Source organism: Priapulus caudatus, unplaced genomic scaffold (genome assembly GCF_000485595.1).
Source record: "Priapulus caudatus unplaced genomic scaffold, Priapulus_caudatus-5.0.1 Scaffold6, whole genome shotgun sequence".
Lineage (NCBI taxonomy): Eukaryota > Metazoa > Priapulida > Priapulimorpha > Priapulimorphida > Priapulidae > Priapulus > Priapulus caudatus.
In genome coordinates, this window is record NW_014577067.1 from 1,116,376 (window position 1) to 1,135,245 (window position 18,870).

General features: G+C 44.4%; 1 protein-coding gene across 5 annotated transcripts in view; it reads right to left on the bottom strand.

Annotated features, from left to right (window-relative positions):
- Positions 1-18,870, bottom strand: part of LOC106805262 (septin-7-like) — a 135,558-nt gene that overhangs the window by 107,531 nt on the left and 9,157 nt on the right. For 2 of the 5 annotated variants that reach the window (XM_014806864.1, XM_014806812.1), the window contains exon 2: positions 18,804-18,805. In XM_014806864.1, the coding sequence (XP_014662350.1) occupies positions 18,804-18,805 (2 nt within the window). Of the gene's footprint in view, positions 1-13,141; positions 13,144-15,791; positions 16,056-17,800; positions 17,949-18,803; positions 18,806-18,870 lie in introns of those variants that run through there. The other 3 variants (XM_014806880.1, XM_014806828.1, XM_014806820.1) reach the window with 3 other exon arrangements.

The following is an 18,870-nucleotide window of genomic DNA, read 5'->3' on the forward strand; positions in this document are numbered from 1 at the left end:
TATATTATATATATATTATATATATATTATATATATATAGTATACTTGGCTTTACTAATATATCCCGTTGTCTCGCAATGGTGGGTCCAAAGATGATAGAGAACAACGACGTTTTCGTGTGATAACTATGCACGACGGAATCGTCGTGTTCGTTCTATTATCTTTTAGACCAAGCCCATTCGCGACGACAAACCGGGATATATAGATAAGCCAAGTGTCATTTCCGCCAATGGATAAGATTTTTAACCTTATATATAATTATACTATAATATATATCAGGAGTGAATAATAGATATTAGTATATGATTCATTCCTTGTATATATGATATATAATATACTATGATATATATATATAGTTATAAAATATGTATATGATATATATATCAGGACGTTATGAGACAAGCTATAGAAGATATAGCAGCTATGATCAGCCCTATAGAGTTTATATCGCTATAAGACGTTATACTCAGCTATATCAGCTATATCAGTTATAGCAGCTATATCATGCTATAGAAGTATATCGCTAATTCAGCTTTAGGACGTTATATCAGACTATATCAGCTATAGACGTTCTCTATATCAAGCTATATCAGCTTGATCAGTATAATAGCAGCTATGATAGCTATAGAAAGTTATATCAGCTATATCAGCTATGAGGACGTCATATTATCAGCATATATCAAAGCTATATCCGTTATAGCCTAATATCAGCTATTAGAAGTTATATCAGCTATAATCAGCTAATAAGACGTTATATCAGCTATATCACGATATCAGTTATAGCAGGTATATCAGCATAGAAGTTATATCAGCTATGATCAGCTAGAGCGTTACTTATCAGCTATATCAGCCGATAGGAATTATATCAGCTATATCAGCTATAGAGTATATATCAGCTATGAGACGTAGTATAATCAGCTATAATACAGCTATAGAGGTTATATCACGCTAATTAGACAGTTATATCCAGCTATATTCAGCTATGATCAGTATATAAGCTAAGCTTGATATCTAGCATATAGAAGTTATATCAGCTATATCAGCTTAGACGTTATATCGCTATATGCAGCTGATAGACGTTATATCAGCTATATCAGCCTATATCAGTTATAGCGAGCTAATATCAGCCTAGAGAAGTGTATAATCAGCTATACAGCTAGAGACAGTTAGATCAGCGATATACTCAGCATATATCAGTCTATAGCAGCTATATCAGCTATAGAAGTTATATCAGCATATCAGTCATAGGACGTCTATATCAAGCTATATCAGCGATAGTCAGTGTATAAGCAAGCTATATCAGCTATAGAAGTATATCAGCTATATCAGCATATTAGACGTTATATCAGCTAGTATCAAGCTATAGAAGTATATATAGCGATATCAGTAATAGAAGTTATATCACGCTTATAGACAGTTATGATCAGGCTTATCAGCCATATAGAAGTTATATTCAAGCTATAGACCGTATATATCAGTATATCAGTATAGAAGTTATATCAGCCATATAAGCTATAGACGTTATATATCAGCTATAATCAGCTATAGAAGTTATATCAGCTATAGACGTTATATCCAGCTCATTCAGCTATAGAAGTTATAATCAGCTATAGACGTTATATTCGAGATATCAGCTATTAGAAGTTAATTCAGCTATATCAGCTATATAAGTCTTATACCAGCTATTACCAGCTATATTCAAGCTATACGAGCTATAGTAGTATACCAGCGTATATCCGCCTAGATCAGCTATAGCAGCGTATAGCAGGAGGCTACAGCTATAAGGAGCTATATAAGCTGGTTGTTATATCGGCTACATCAGCTGAATAGGCTCAAGCAGCTAATAGCGGCTGCGGCAAGCTAGAATAGCGAAGCAGCTATAGCGGGCTGCGGCGCTAGAATAGCTATGCTATCAAGACTAATAAATTACGTAATATAATAAGAATTAGGCGTTTATTTAGCTCGTTTGATAGGGCTATAAAGAGCGGCTGCAGGCACTATAGCTATAGGGAAGTCGCACGGTTTACCGCTGGTGCTGTGCGGCCTTGAACGGGAGTCAGCATTTACTCGTCAACAACTAGTGCTCATCTCACGCGCGACCCCGGGCCCGTTTTATACCGTCTTTCTTCCGTATCTCGTTGGTCAGCTGGCGGCGGGGGAGTTGGCGGCGGTGGGAAGGGGTGGCGGGGGCGTGGGAGGGGAGGGAGGGTGCGTAAAGCCGTGAGTTTAGCCGCGCTGGGCGGAGACACAGTGCTGACGCGCGTGCGCGCTGCGGCGTTCCGTCGGCCCTGCGATTTTGGCGACGACAAGTGTCGGCGAGTTGCGTGTGTGTGTGTGTGTGGTGATGTGTGATGTGTGTGATGTGCGTGTGTGTGGTGTGTGGGTGTGTGTGTTTGTGTGGCTCGTGTGGTGTTTGTCGGGAGGAGCATGTGTGTGTGTGTGTGTGTGTGCAGGCGTTGTGGTGTGTGTGTGTGTAGTGTGTGCTGTGGTGCGTTAGCGTGTGTGTGTGGTGTGCTGTGTGTTGCGCCATAACGATGTGTGTGTGCGTTGTGTGTGCGTGTGAGTTGATGAAGTGTGTGTGTCCGTGCGTTGCGACGCCGGGGTTAGTGTGCTTGTGAGAGTGTGTGTGTGTGTGGGTTTGGTATGTGTGGTGATGCCGGCGAGTGTGTGTGTGCGGGCGTGGTGTGTGTGAGAGGTGTGTGCGTTTGCGTGTGCGCGTGCGTGCGTGGTGACGTACGTCGCGAGCGACGCCTGTGATGTGACAGAGAGGGGGGCAGAGAGATAAACAGAGAAAAGAGAAGAAGGCAGCGACAAAGAGGAGAGGAGAGGAAGAGAGCGACGAGAGAGAGAGAGAGAGCCGGAAGGAAATTGGGCACCGACATTAGAACACGTGCGATTTGATGGTCAGCACTTAGTAGACGAGTGTATTAATGTAAGCGTGGGAGCGATGGATGATCTCTTGTAAAGAGACGATAGGAATGACGTGCAGAAATGAAGCGCATGAGTCTACTTGCTGCGCCCCTGGTGCGTCTGCGTGCTTGGTGTTCGCCGAGTGGACTGTACTGCGTTTCGCGTGTCGGTGTGTTCTGCGCGCCGTAGGGGCGCTGATACTTCTGCGCTTGTCCGGTTTACGTGCTGTACGTGGCGTGTATGTGTGCGTTGCGGATGTGCGCGGCGCGTAGTAATTCTTGGCGCCTGTAGAGATATCCTGTTTCCGGTCGGTGTGCTGCGTGTATGTGTGCTCGGTACGTGGCGCGATACGACATTCCTGCGCTTGCTCTGGTTACGTCGTGTGCCGTGCGATGTATGTGTGGCGTACGTGCGCGCACGTGTCTGTGTACGTCGCGCGTGCGTGCTTGCGTGCGTGGGCCGGGGGCGTGATCTCTTCGGGATTGTTGTATCGTGTGTGTGTGCGTGCGGCGTGGTTTGCGTGAATGTGTGTGTTTCGTGAGCGCGTAGGTATACTTCTGCGCTGTATGTTTACGGTGTGTTGCGTGCGTGCATGATGTTGCGTCAGTTTTGTGCATGCGCGCGTACGTACGATCGGCGCTTGGTCTTTGTTACGTGCTTGCGTGCGTGCGTGCGTGCGCTAACTTCGGATTATTGGGCTGATATACCCGTGTGTGTGTTGCGGTGCGTGCGTGGCGAGGCGCGTCATAGATGATGTCACATCTCGTCGCTTGTCTCTGTTTGTATCTCAAGTCTTGGTTGTGTTTGTCTCTCTCTCTGATCTCTCCTGTCCTCTTGGCTGTCTTCCGCCCCCCCCCCACACACACACTCTTTCATCTCTCTTCTCTCTCTTCTTCTCTCTCTCTCTCTCTCTCGTCTCGCATCTCTCTCTCTTCTCTCTCTCGCTCTTCTCGTATCTATCATATTTATCTATCTATCTATATCTTCTTGTTTGTATGTTCTCCATGCGTGTGTGTGGTGTGTGTGTGTGTGTTGTGTGTGTGAAGTGGCGTGGCGCAGGGTTTGCTCAGCGCGGAGTTGTACAGGCTGTATGTTTGCTCGCAGTAATAAATAATAGACAACGGCGGGCCTGTTTAGAGGGCAACGTTTAGGTGGCATGAACATCATTGTCAACTTGTTGAAAAAAAATCACAATTACCTGTGATAACGTATTAAAATCGACCTAGTTGGCTCACGAACTCGAACATGCCTACTGTGTCAACAATTTGTTAACGGTATATATGACTGGTGATTTAAAAAAAATATTTAGGTTAATCTGCGTGAGTGATAGTGTTGGTTTCGTGTGTTAAAATCGTACCGGTAGTTTGAGCACAGGATTCACTCTTCTGCCGAGGTTGCGGCCATGGTTTAAAAGGTGTGTGTGTTTGTTGTGTGTTTGTGGTTGCTGTGTATTGTGGGCAGATAATGGCTAGGTAGGAAAGTATATATATATAGCAGCCAATCACTCAGTCCGGGACCTTTGAGCATGACTGGCTAATTTTTATAGATTTTGCTATTTTATAAATCAAAGTTTTCTAAATCACGACTATCTGGGTCTTCAGGCAGTTCCAAGACTGCATTTACTCACGTTCTATTACTACACATGTACCCGATTCGCGTACATTGATCGGCTCCTGTGTTACTCCCACGCTTATTTGTGACCTCCATCTTGCTTCTTTAAAAAAAAAATCGGTGTACATTGCATGACGGCCTGCTGCTGCGCATCCATCATACATTACAGAATTGTCGCAGATTGTGTAACCTGTCACGCCAATCAACACACGCAGCTGTCGGCTGCCACACGTGCATACGTCACCATTACGTCACCTCGAGGAAAGGTCGGTGACTCGAGTGCGCCCCCAGGAAAAAACAAAGGCTAAAAACTTCTCGTTTACGCTAAAGGTGGGCGGGTGAGTGGGGGGGGGGGTTGAAAGCCGCTGCGAGTCTTTGTGATATTTCCCCGAAATATAAGGAATATAAGAAATAGAAAAATCAATATCGGTCGAAATATGATGCCGTTAATCCCGCAGGCCCTAGCGCTATACCCTTGCTTCCTGCTGTACTACACCACACACAGGCACTTGGAGCGTATCAATAATAAATTGCTAGTAAATAAACACGAAACGTATTTATTACCAAAGTCTTAATGTTTATTGACTCTCTTTTCGCCTATTATTACTGCGAATTTCCTGGAAATGCCGTTTAAATACTCCTCCGCAACACACAGGTACACCGCACGCACGCCGCTGTGCACAAACAACAAGAATCTCTCACACGCACACACACACGCAAAATCTTCATCTGACGCATTTAGTGCACCAACTCTCTGCCAAGCTCAGCCTCATCATACACTGTATTCCACGTGCTAGTTCATGAAGAGAGCCGCCCTACCGTCGGGAAGAAGAACTGATGCCACTACACACGCACAGTATTCCCTGTTCACATTTCCTCGCTTGTATACCCCGCGTAACCTCGCCACTAGAACAAGGCCGTGCATGCGCCAATGCGTTGTATAAGTAGTAGTATAGAGAAGCACACGACGCGTTCTTCTCTACATTCAGTGCATCATCAATTCGTACGCGAGACCGTGATTTCCGTTTCTAATTAACACCCCCACCCCCACCCGCTCCTCTTACATCATGCATCAGTGCTCCGATCCACGGCCGCTCGAGTACGTTGTGCTGGCTGGTATCCAGTAGTAGGAAGTAGGTTTTAACGCCAGCCATATAAAGCTTACACACACGCCCTACCACCCCACACCCACCCTCCGCTGATTCCGCAGCATCTTATCGCATCCGCATCTTTGAGATATCGCCCGTTACGTGATCAGGGTAGTAAAAAATGAGTTATCACACATTTTGAATTCGAGCGCAGCTCGCTAAGCCGGTAGGAAACGACGCCTGCCAATAAAAGTCGCAAACGTTCGTAAGACGTTGAGAAAAGGGGAGGCGCCATGCATGCCTCGTTATCCAGGCCAGCTATACGTCCTAAGCTGGGCTCGAGTTAAGAACGCATATCTGCGAAGCGGCATGTCTCTCTCTCTCTCTCTCTCTCTCTATTTCTTGACTTCGTACAAAACAGCTGTCAATGCGATGTGTGCGATGTGCGATGCTATGGTTATCTAGCATGCTGCTGCTCGTGAAGATGACTAATCGCATTATAACACGGACTCAAGACGCGTCGACAATGTACACAGTCACTGTCGATGTTCCGCGTGCTTGCTGTAAACATATCAAGCTGCTGATATAATCAAGAGCGTATAAAGTTTATACGCTCTTGTCTATCTATATCTATCAGGAGTAGATAATAGGGAATATATATATGTATATATATGAATAATATATATGTATATATTGGTCCTGTGTGCCAAATTTCATGACAATCGGGTAAAAACTGCAGAAGTTACAGGTTCTAGAATATTTCGACAAAAAATGTTGTTACCATGGCAGCGATGACTCCGCCCACACCAAAAACGATTGGCGTCTTCGCTTTACGATAACGCACCTCCATGCGAAATTTGAAAATGATCCGAGAAGAACTGCAGCCGGTAGAGCGCTCACAAGGAAATATCTGCGGCGGCGGCAGCTCGACGAGGCCAAATCCATAGTATCAAGAGTTTATTATGACACACATATTACACATTATGATTGTTATTATCTACTCTTGATAGTACCCCCCCCCCCGAACTCGTTCGGGGGATACAATTAGAGTAGAGAGCATAGAGGGAGTGACACTCCCGGAGTGCAGTCTGCCAGGATGTCCTTTATTTAGAGCATGTTTGTATCGTTACTGTCTGTGCTACTCGATAGAATATAATGCCGGGTTTAACAGCAACATCAACCGGACGTGATACGCCCATGCTGACTATACAGCAAGGTAGCGTCAACCAGCAACCCATGAGTGGAAGGGCGTTAAAACTCTCTCTCTATACTGACTCATCACCATTACTTCGTTAGTGTCAGTGAAATTATTTAATTAAGGACCAGCAGGGTATCCTTATTAAATTGGTGCACGTCAACGAAACGCCAAATGGGATAAAGCCAATAACGCGTAGTGGGCAACAGTACGCGTTCAATTTCAGGTCAGAACGCCATATTATACTTCTAGTTTTGTTTACATACAGAGGAGAAGCGATATGCTAGTACGCGGTGAGAAGTTGCAGTAAAAAGCGCTCACGGCGAGTCACCTGAGAGCTCCCGGGGGAAGTCGTTGCCTCGTGCTGCGAGGAAAGATTCATGAATTTCGCTAGAATTTTGTCACTAGAGCGTTCACCGTAGCGTTAGAATCGTATTGAGACTAACTAAATCTAAAAAAAAATTCTTTACGAAACAGCTAAATCGTGATGACAACTCGTAGAAAAGCTGTTACATTGCCTCAGATTTGTTGATACAGCAGCTTGAAGCAGACACGGCTGATCTAGACAGCTAGCAACCCAGCAGGTGTGGTGTATAGCATGATTGGTACTACATGCAGCTGGTTCTACTATACTATACTACGTATCAGGGGGTAGATTCATCAAGCTGCGTACGCAAAATATTTTGCGTAAATCTTGCGTACGCCAATCGACGTTGCTTAGTTGCGATTCATCAACCCCAGCTATTTAGTAAATTTTCGTCCGATTTTCGCGTACGCAACGAGGCCCGTTTTAGGTGTGGCGATTCATCAAGCTACAATTTACGTTAAACTCTTTGCGTAACTCTACTCGAGCGCTTGACGAGGTGCCGTAAACCCATCTCGAAATTTCCGCAGGTTTTCGCAGCATAGCGCGCATGCATTTATTTATTGAGAAAACATCTATCAAATTAAGCTACTCCAACTACAAATAAATTAAATAATTACGCATACTACACAGACAGGCGGCTGCCTTTGCCGCTTCCTTTTGTGCACAGCTTGGGCATTGTTTTCCGTATAAGCGATCCGCCATCTACATGACTGCCTGATCTGTCTACTTGACTTGCGCCGATGGGGGGGAACGGGCTGCACGACCTCACTTCATGTTACATCAGAATATTTGCGAATACTTCACTTGCTGTTGCCCCACTGTTACCTAACGCTATTCGGTTTCTAGCGGGCTGTAGCCTACGCTATCGCATACAAATAACGTCAGTTGAAATCTCTAATTCAGCCTTACTAACAACATACACTACAATACAAGGCGCGCGCCCTCCGCTCTCTCTCGTCTCTCTCTCTCTCTCTCTCTCTCTTTCTCTCCTCTCTCTCCTCTCTCTCTCTCTCTCACACAGTCATCAGCAGTGCACATCCGATCATCAAGCCCTCCTCTCTATCTCTCTCAACTCCCTCTCCATGCCACCAGTAATACACAGCAATTTACAAAGCACTCTCTCCCGCTCGGACTGCACGCGATGTCTGTATACTATAGATTCTGCATTCGAACCAATATCAATAGGCTTCATAGGTGGAATACAAGGATTGAATTGGATCGATATAGAGTGGGAGGCGAGTAGCTGATGGCGACAGCTCGACAGAGGACCGCCGTGGAAGCCCTGTCGATTACACACTCCGATATATTCGTGTTATCAAACGTGAAATGGCTTCCGCTCGACTCATCAACTCTACTTGTGTGTATGAACGCTGCCCACGCTATACTGCATGGCGTTTATCGCTTTATAATGATACGCATCATATACACTAGAGCATTTCATCTTCGCTGGAAACCAGAAACGCGGCCACTGGCACGGGAACAACGTACAGGGAAAACAGGGATGCGGAACACGCAGCTTCCCGGATGAAACTGCATCCCGGGGTCATCGAGCTGGGACCGCGTATATTGTTAACGAAAGACAATTTATTAAAATGCTTCTGATTAATTCAGTTTTTTAATTCAATTTAATTAGAGCATGAGGAAATATCAATCAGGTAAACATTTTCGGGTATGTTTCTCTCAGTGGCTTATTTCAGCTCCTTGAATGCAACGTGAGTTTTAACAGAATGTCTCTATAGCAATAATTCGCAACTACAACATACTGGTAGATCCAGTTGCATGCTTCCTAACATATGCGATACCAAAAACAACATTTAAACCCTATATATACCAAACATTTTTGCCTGTCAACATAATACCAGGAATACGTCTACGAAGCCGAAAAAACTCAAGCAAATAAATGGAGAGGCATATGCTAAAAACGCACCCACACACGGCGCCCCCGAAACGCGAACTACCCTCACTCTCTGCGTCGGCAAAGAGCACGACTCCCATAGCTAGATTCTAGTTCGCGTGTGACGCTTCCAAATAAACTTATCGGTGACTGTCTCTTCATTTTCGTCACTTGCTGTTAGTAGAATATACAACGGCATTAAAATGCACTTCAGTCTTTAATCTGTGCAGGCCTCTTCAGCCGGTTTTGCACTGGGCCTTGCATTCTCCACACATGCACGCATGCATTCATGCGTTGATACCACATTCAAGGAGTACCACTCCTAATTATCAAGTGGCTCTGACGACACTGGAATCGTTGTGAAACACGAGCTGTGATTCAGGCGTGAAGTTTCAAATGGTTCCTTTTTTGTGCGGTGAACGAGGCACACGTTGATTGGTTTGCCCGGAGTTGGTGCGTATGTAAGCAAATGCATCATTCTTACGAATAGTTGCACACTCACGCACGAACGCATACACACGCACGCATTCACACGCACAAATCAGAATAGCATACAATAGAATAGCAGAATAGTATCAGAACATCGTAGATTAGACTAGCAGAATAGAACCAAAAAAACTATTATAGAATAGCAGAATCAAATCAGAACAGCATAGCAGATCTAGAATAGAATAAGAGCCGCATAGCATGGAATAGAGGAATAGAATCAGAACAAATAGCAGAGTAGAATCAGACCCGCATAGCACGGAATAGCGGAATAGAATCAGGGAGCGCTCTCTACCTTACTGTAAGATTCACGCACGTTGCAAAAAGACGTGAAAAAACCCCGCTCGCGGCAGTGCGTCGCATCTACTTTTAGCCACAGCAGCATCATCACCATCATCCTCATACAGCTTCAGGCTTCGCTGCTGCTAGATGTCTGGCTGCTGATGCGGCAGCGCGTTGGTAAGAAGAGAGAAAGCTCAAAATATCACGCAGGAATTTACGACAGCAGCCGTCATCATCGATCGACTCAAGGCCAAATCAGCAGCGGCATTACACTGGCGGGCAACGTCTTCAATGACTGTTTGATCCGATCACGTGTTCACGGTGAAGGATGATGAATCACGTACATGACGGTACGTGAACACATGAAGCACGAATGGAGGCTAACGCAACACGAAGACATGCGTAAATCCGTAAGGTCACGCAAGGGTAATCCGAAAAGTGTCCTTTATAGACAGGTGTGACGTTCTATACAGACTGTTTCACTGTATCAACTGCCATTGAAGGAAAATGCTGAAAAATAGTGTCCTCTATAGATAAAGTGTCTGTTCTATAGAGGTGTCCGCTAATACAGGTTTGACTGTACGTAGATGCACGTCGCTTATATTTTCGTAACAGATATGTACAGATATGTACACTGTACAGATAATATGTATATATACATGACATGTCATATATGTGCATGATAGTGTCTCTCGTGTGACCCGACTCCTAATTGCAAATATGATGGTCCCTGCTTTATCGAAACAGGTCGGGAACCATACCACGAAAATGTCCCGATTAAGCGGTGATCCCGCTTAGTTATATGGTCAACACATAACAAAATTATGTGTCAAAATTTATAAATTGCTTTAGTTACGTTACGCGTCGTTTAAGCGATGCGACCGTTTATCCGAGGCCCGATAAAGCGAGGCCGCTGTATCTATGCTTCGGATCTCTGCGATATCAATGCTACGTGCATCCGCTTCATTAACCCCGCTCACCGAGCATCGATTTCGGAATTCATCCGGGCGGTTATCAATCGAAATGTAACCCGCCTACCGGAGACAATCATTGCATTTACGTAGTTGAGAACTGAATTTAGATGATTGTGTGTGAGTTGAGGTGGGGGGGGGGGACTAATCCTGCGGGTAAACACAAGTTTGCACTATTGACCTAATCGCGCGCGCAGCGAGCAGGTCAATGGTCCGTCGCGCTGTCGCGAAGTCGTTTTTAAACGGAATCGCTTAAAAAACAACCTAGATTTTCCGTTAAGGTTCTGTGTAAACAGAGTACACTACAAAGACACGTGCCGATACTCGTGGGTGGGACCATCACTGTATTATAGAGCTCCCCTGATGACACTGCGTGCGCTTCTGCACTCGTTACTCGCACACCCTGAGGCTGGATATGTACACACACACGCACGCATGCAGGCACGCACGCACTGATACACACAGTCGCACGCACGCACTTACGCACTCGCTCATACATACACACACATACATACACATATACATATATACATATATACATATACATATACATGGTTCATACAGGAGGACTGAAACATTTTCAAGGACTTTTCAAGGACTTTTCAAGGAAATTTTATCAGAAATCCAAGGACATTTTATCGGACATTTTATCGTTATTTATACACAGAACAAAACATACCTGGATTAATTTAATAACCCCATTCTTAATCACTGTCACCTCTAAAACTTACCTGGATCACATCAATAAACCCTTCTAAACACTGTCACTTCTACAACATATCTTGATTTACTGACTTAAGGCCGCCGCACACCAGCCGATTTTTACAAACGATGAAGCGATGAAGCGATGAAGCGATGAAGCGATGAAGCGATGTAGGTGTGCGCGTTCATTTGTAGACGATTTTATTTTTATCGGGTGATCGTTCCAAATCAAACATGTTTGATTTTGAACCGATGAGCCGATGAGCCGATGAGCCGATTTTAAGGCCGCCGCACACCTACATCGCTTCATCGCTTCATCGCTTCATCGTTTGTAAAATCGGCTGGTGTGCGGCGGCCTTTACTGTAATTTGTAATTTGTATCATCATTTAACTTTCTATCGTGTCTATAGCTTTTTAAGCTCATTTAACGCAATTTTTATTGAGGTTTGCACATTATTGATGGTAAAAAATTACTTTTTATTACAGGCAAGGATTCTTTCTAAAAATTCAAGGGCATTTTCATAAAATTCAAGTATTTTTCAAGCACAAAATCAACATTTACTAATTTCAAGTACTTTTCAAGGACTTTTCAAGGACTGTGCAAACCATGATATATATATACATATCTACATATACACAGTCAACCAATGCTCTTATTTCACTGAAGGAAAACTCTATACAGAAAGCTCTACCGCAGAGAGGATTTCTGTTATTGCTGCAGCTTCGTGAGAATGGGTTACAAATCCCCATGAATGAACAGGACGATATATATCATTTACTGGTGGTATAGACAGCTGTTGTGTTTTTCCAGACATGTCGATGGAAGCAAATCCCGCATTTGGAAGCAAAACGGGGACAGTATAAAATCCGTATTTGCAAAGATGACAGCGAAACATAAAACACCACTTTAGAACAGTTGTGCAGTCAAACCTATACACGATGGTTATAGTAGCTGCCTCGTACAAGTAGCCGGAAAGGGTCACACAGTTCCGGGAAAAGCCAAAAATGTCTTTTGTCGACAGCTATCCGTTCTATGGAGGTAAATATTAGCCATACAACTGTCACGCGAGAGGAATGACAGAAGAGTGTACCTTGTAGACAGATGTCCGTTCTACAGAGGTGACCGCTAACACAGGTTTGACTGTAGACACAAGTACCCGCTGCACATATACCAGTAATATATGTGTCACATTATTAAAGCGCGTAAATGCAGGCCCAAGTTGCCTCTATTATTTATAAGTGTGACGTGGTGAGTGTGTATGAATGAGGTGGGGGCGGCGGTGGGGAGGGAGCTCACCTCTCTTTGACCTTTCTAGCGTACCAGTGAGAGAGAAATATAAGCAGCAGCAGCGCGTTGCGCCATCAACTGTGACTACGTGGTGACAACGCGCAGGCCACTATCACCCACCCACCTACCCACCCACCAGTGCTACCTGTCAGTATGCGCACATTCCAACATCATCGCAACTTTTCGCAAGGTCGTAAAAGCAGTCGTCTACGCCCGTGCGCACACACGACGCGCAGCCGACTTTCCTTAGAAAACAACCGCCTGTTCCAGGAACTAATTCGCGCGCGGGTGTCGCGGTCACGGCTATCTGAAATTCTGAACACACATCTATCTGTTTGCCTACTTACCGCTACTCGGGGCGTGTCCACCACGGAAGATAGAGTTTGTGGTCAGCCACGAATCGCACGGCGAGACGCAGGACATGGAAAAAAACAAGAGGGGGAAATTAGTTTGATGCGCTTCGAAACTTGTAATACGTACGTGTGCGTAACGATGCGTTCATCGTCTTGAGAGAGTTCTGTTATAGCAGAGCCTGGCCTGTTGAAATGGTCCCTGTTATAGCACAGTCATCTATGATCTCTGCCGCATATAAATAACGGTGTTGCAGAAAGACTACGCGCCGATGACAGTGACTTGCGTTATCTTACGACGAGAACCTAACTAAACACACATAAACTAAAAAATAACCAAACCATTAATACTAAATATTAAATACTTCAAACCCAGCTACTAAATATTATATATTTGAAAACTCTACTGTTTGACCGTAATATAAGACATTGCGAGGAATAAATACTACGAATTTATGCTCCTGACAGGAATTCGCTACAGCACAACAAGCTCTTGTCAACAATGTCTTCAGATTGATGAAAGCGTACCATCACGTGAATACTCGAGATATGGGCAGAAATAATACTAATTTCTCTCGGAATAAGTGCATCGGGCTTCAATATAATGTCAAGCATAATTTTACTTAAAGAAAAATCCAAACATAAACGTGTTGTTAACGACTAGTTGCGACAACCGGTCTTTGTCTTTATCAAACTGTGTAAAGTAGCTTGCGCTGATTTGCGTAGATCACTGGTAACATCTGTCTCTTCCAATCACGGTGAATTGAACCCGTAATTTTTCAACATTCATCACATTAGGCTGCAACTATATGTACGAAAGGAGAGGCCTGCCCTGTTGGCACTGATGCAGATCTCGCTAGCTGATGTATGCTGGAAGAGCTCACTACTCGATGCACTTGATTACGCCTCTCTACCTAACCACCTCGCCCATCTCGTGGGAGCTCTCTCACAGAGACACCGTTTTCTTCACAAATATGTGCCGACGACAATAATCTTTTGTCGCCATTCAAATCGGCTACCACTCCTCTGCGACTTCCTGCGCTCCAACACGTACTGCGCAAATTCCTCCACGCAGCAACCTTGTGCTGTTAACATCTCAGGTGCAAGGGTATGGTGGCTGGTGACATAGCTGTGTCACTGCGGATACCTTGCGGGCACGCTGACTACATACATACGTACATAATCACGTAGATGAGTTGAGCTGAATAGTGTCAGGGGGTCGGGGTGGCCTCCCACCGTGGGGAGGCTTTACCCTCTCTCCCCACCCCCTCACTATATCATCACGCCGATGACAGACTAGCTGGTGAAGATGGCACGCACGTACACGTATAATCACAGGTCCACGCGACATGACAGCGTAAGCAACGCACGTCCGCACGCGCGCACGCACGCACGCACGCAGAATTACGTTAACGGAACATAAACCGCCTTCCACCAGGGGTTAATAATGACAAATCTACAACAATATCTACGACAAATCTACAAGAAATATTTGTTATTACCAACCCCTGCTACCACGTACGCACGCCCACCCAAGTGCACACGTAAGAGCATATGAACACGAAGCGTGCCGGGTCCACTCATACTTATATGTATTATAATAATACCAGGAGTAAATAAACACACATTTATTTTGTGATTATTTACTCCAGATAATACACGCACTCAAACAGATTCACCAACAAATTCAACGATTCACACACGCGCACGCGCGCGCACGAGTGTGTATGTATGTGCGTGTGTGTGTGCGTGCGTGCGTGCGTGCGTGTGTGTGTGTTTGTGCGTGCATGCGTGCTTGCGTGCGTGCGTGTGTGTGTGTGCGTGTGTGTGTGTGTGAGTACGGGTGCGTGTCATTGTGTTTAATTAGGCGTATGTGTAGTGTAAGTGTAGCATGCTGATCTCTCCCCACGTCCCATAGAACAAGTTTTAAATTTGGAACAGCGCGAGCTTTAGTTATCCTTACCTGAATGCACCTGGCCACTCGCTCCCTCGCTCACTCACTCACCCACTCGCTCGATCATTGCTCGTGACAATAATTATAGATACAACCAACTCCGAATGAGTTCACTGTTTTACAAATGCGTGCGCGCGGGCCTGCATGCGCGTGTGCGTGCGTGCGTGCGTGCGTGCGTGCGTACATGCGCGTGTGCGTGCGTGCGCTAGTAAATCCGTGCTTCTACGGCTTGTTAATTAAGATGTAAACGATAAGCCAACAGACGTCAAGCGCGCGTAAATGAGTACAAGGCCAGACTATTGCAAATAGAAGGCCCGAAAAATAAAACTGAAATCAACCTATAACACACAATACCTATATACAATAACGCATACCCTACATATCCTACGTACAAGCGTATCGTATAGGCTAGCCACAGTTCTATTACATTACAGCGCAAACACTCAGAACTCTGCTCAACACATTACATATATATATATATATATATATATATATATATATATATATATATATATATATATATATATATATATTATATACATATACACGATTCAATCTCTCCCTAACAGAAATAAGTGTATGAAGCAAGGAGAAATCGCTAGAATATCTCGCAAGAAGAATATACACATGACACATAATATCAAGAGCATATAAAGAAGGTTTCTTTATATATGCTCTTGATAATATATATACCTGTGAGCATCGACTGCTTGATTTGTTTCACGTTCATCTTTTCGAATTCACGCGAAGAAACGAGTACAAACAAACAATACGCGTGTGCGATGAACTCTCTGTGACGGTGAACTGCCTGTCCAGCGGTGACTACTGCATGCGCGCAACCGTCAGTGAATCGAACGCGTTAACCGAAGTACGCAGTAAGGCAGAAAGTCACCTACCATAAACCGCCCTCCAACACTCTACTAACAGCGCACACGTGTGGCAACAGGCACGAGCCTTCCCATCTCTATCTCATCTCTCTCTCTCTCTCTCTCTCTCTCTATCTCATCTCTCTCTCTCTCTCTCTTTCACCAGCAGGAAATCCTGTCTTCACACCTGCCCCCCACTCACTCACTGCAACTTCGCTTACAATTCGCTGTCCGCTTCCTTCCTCCTGACATTATACAGACATCCAGGCTCCAGCATATGAATCCATTAGTACAGCCATGTCATGGTATACATTCGTTATACACACTGTCAGCATATACATCTATTACACACACCAATATTACAACCAGTACACACACTCTACAAACTTCCAGCATGTGCATCCTTAATATCAAGAGCGTATAAACCCTTGAGTAAGAGCATAAATGATTAAAAGGGTTACATTGATGTACCTAATGGTATATTAGATACAATAATGTAACCCAACACAGGCGTATGGTTACATTTGTTACGTTATGTATTGGGTTATACACCTACTCTTGTATCTCTTGTGCTGGGTTACATTATGTTAAACACAATAAATGTAATCCAACATAAGAGCAAGTTACATTTGTTGAGTGGTCACTGGTGTGTTGGATTACAGTATACCCCTACTACCCTTGTGTTGTTTATTATTGTATCAAAGGGGTTATAAGCTCTTGATGTTATTATCGTACATTGTAATGTAACATACATTTTGCACACTGCCAGCATATACATCCATTACATACACCCACATTACATCCATGGTACATACACTGCACCACAGCCACACCATACACACACGCTCACCGCAGCGTCAACATATTACCGTTGACAGCTCTAAGACATTCCCTGATACCTCTCTCTCTCTCTCTCCGTGGTTGAATCTCACGTGAACAGCTGTGTGCCAAGCCATACATACATACAGGCCGTACACGCACATAGCGTGCAGCATGCAGTAACGCACCAGCCTATATATCCCGCTCGATAAAAGCTCCGCGTGAACTAAACTCTGCGTTTCAGCGACATAGACACATCCCGGACATTATTGCACACGCAGGAAAGACGTATAAAAACATATATATGTACAACGTCTAGGATATAGGATGACTTTCGAGTTATCCTCGTAGCGGCACACACTAACGCATGCTCGTAAAATGTTTATAATATGAAGCATATATTGCCAGCACCACAAACTATTTAGCCCGGTTTATGTGCTCTTGATATTGCTGATGTGATATGGAACTTGCAGAACGAGCGTCTGATGTAGATGAACAAGCTATAGAATCTGACTAACTATCAAACTATAAGCGACTAACTACAGAGTTTTCATCCATACCTTAGGCAGTGTGTAATATCTGACAATTTCACATCAACGCGTTTGCTAATTGTAACACGATATAGAAATTTCGACAGCTGCATTCGTGTGAGAGTTATCATTTATGGCTTCAGATATTTCAAGATTCAGGCAGGCACACGCTACTCGCGATGTTGTGATATACACGTATCGTTGCGAACGACATTTGTAGTTCGCTGAAGTATTAGCAGGGGTAAATAATATATGTATTATAATTGGTAGTGAATAATCACAATTTGTGATTATATATTCCTCGTTATAATCAAAGTAACAGCAATAATATAAAATATCTAAAATATAAAATAATAGCATCTAATTAATAAATATCTACTAGTATATTATGCAGTCCTGATATTCGTTCGTCAGAAATAATTTCATGCAATCTTTGCCGGCGTTTCGATGCGATCAAACCGCGCCAATCTAATTAGGCCATATACACACCTAGTTTGTTATCCAAATCGTGGAAAGATGATCGAACGGGTGCCATCACAAGATCTCGCGATACTCAAATCAAATGTCGCTCGTCGAACAAGCACACGCGTACGCACGCACAGAAATTCACGGTGTAGATAGCTTGCCCCGTGAGTCGGTTCTGAGAGACTTGTAGGACAGATGCAGCGAGCGGCAAAGATTCAAACTGCGTGACTAATACCAACGGCCGTGTCTGCCGGGGAACGGGGGGAGGGGAGGGAGGGAGGGAGGGCGGTGCGTGCGGGCTAAACGTTGCCAACGAACTCTGCTAGCCCTGCTACAACCTACACACAACGCACGTACCCATGCTTGCTACCTACGCCAGCCGCATGTACTACCATTAAACATGTCCCAGCTTTCAGCACCTCCGATTCGCATCGGTACCCCCGGGGGTGGGGTGTGATGGAGTGGGCGTACCTGGGAGGGCACCGACGGCGGGAAATGAACGCAGAAAACTTTAATCCGACGAATATAAATAGATGCGATCGGTTAACGAACGAATGCGTTAAAAGATAACACGAGATCGCATTTTAAAAACGAATTTAACCTTTCTTGTTTGGGTGCCCGCCCCCACCGTCTTACAATAATTTGTCCCAGGTAACACCAGGGGTACACCTCGCCCGCTGAGTAGGCCAGTGGGGTAAGCCCACCCGATCATGTAGTCGGTTGATATTTGTGTCCGAACTAAAATCCAGCCCTAATATGTAGAAACTAATAGTAATTTGCTTATAATAACATAACGCGTATGTGCGAATATACTTCTGATGCTACTCACCCACCTACTAGATATACTAGATAGAGTACCCAACAATATATATATATCAAGAGCTAATAATACCTAGAGTGTACAACGGAAAAACGGGAAAATAGTGCTATTTCACGACTACATTATTCTACTTTGCCTGCGAGTCTAGAATAATTTCATGGTATTGCATTAAGCAGAATTCCTTGCTCTCTACAACAAGACCAACCGCTTGTCAATACGATACTCCTAGGCTGAGATATGAGAACAGACCACTATTAAATCCTCCATAGGAT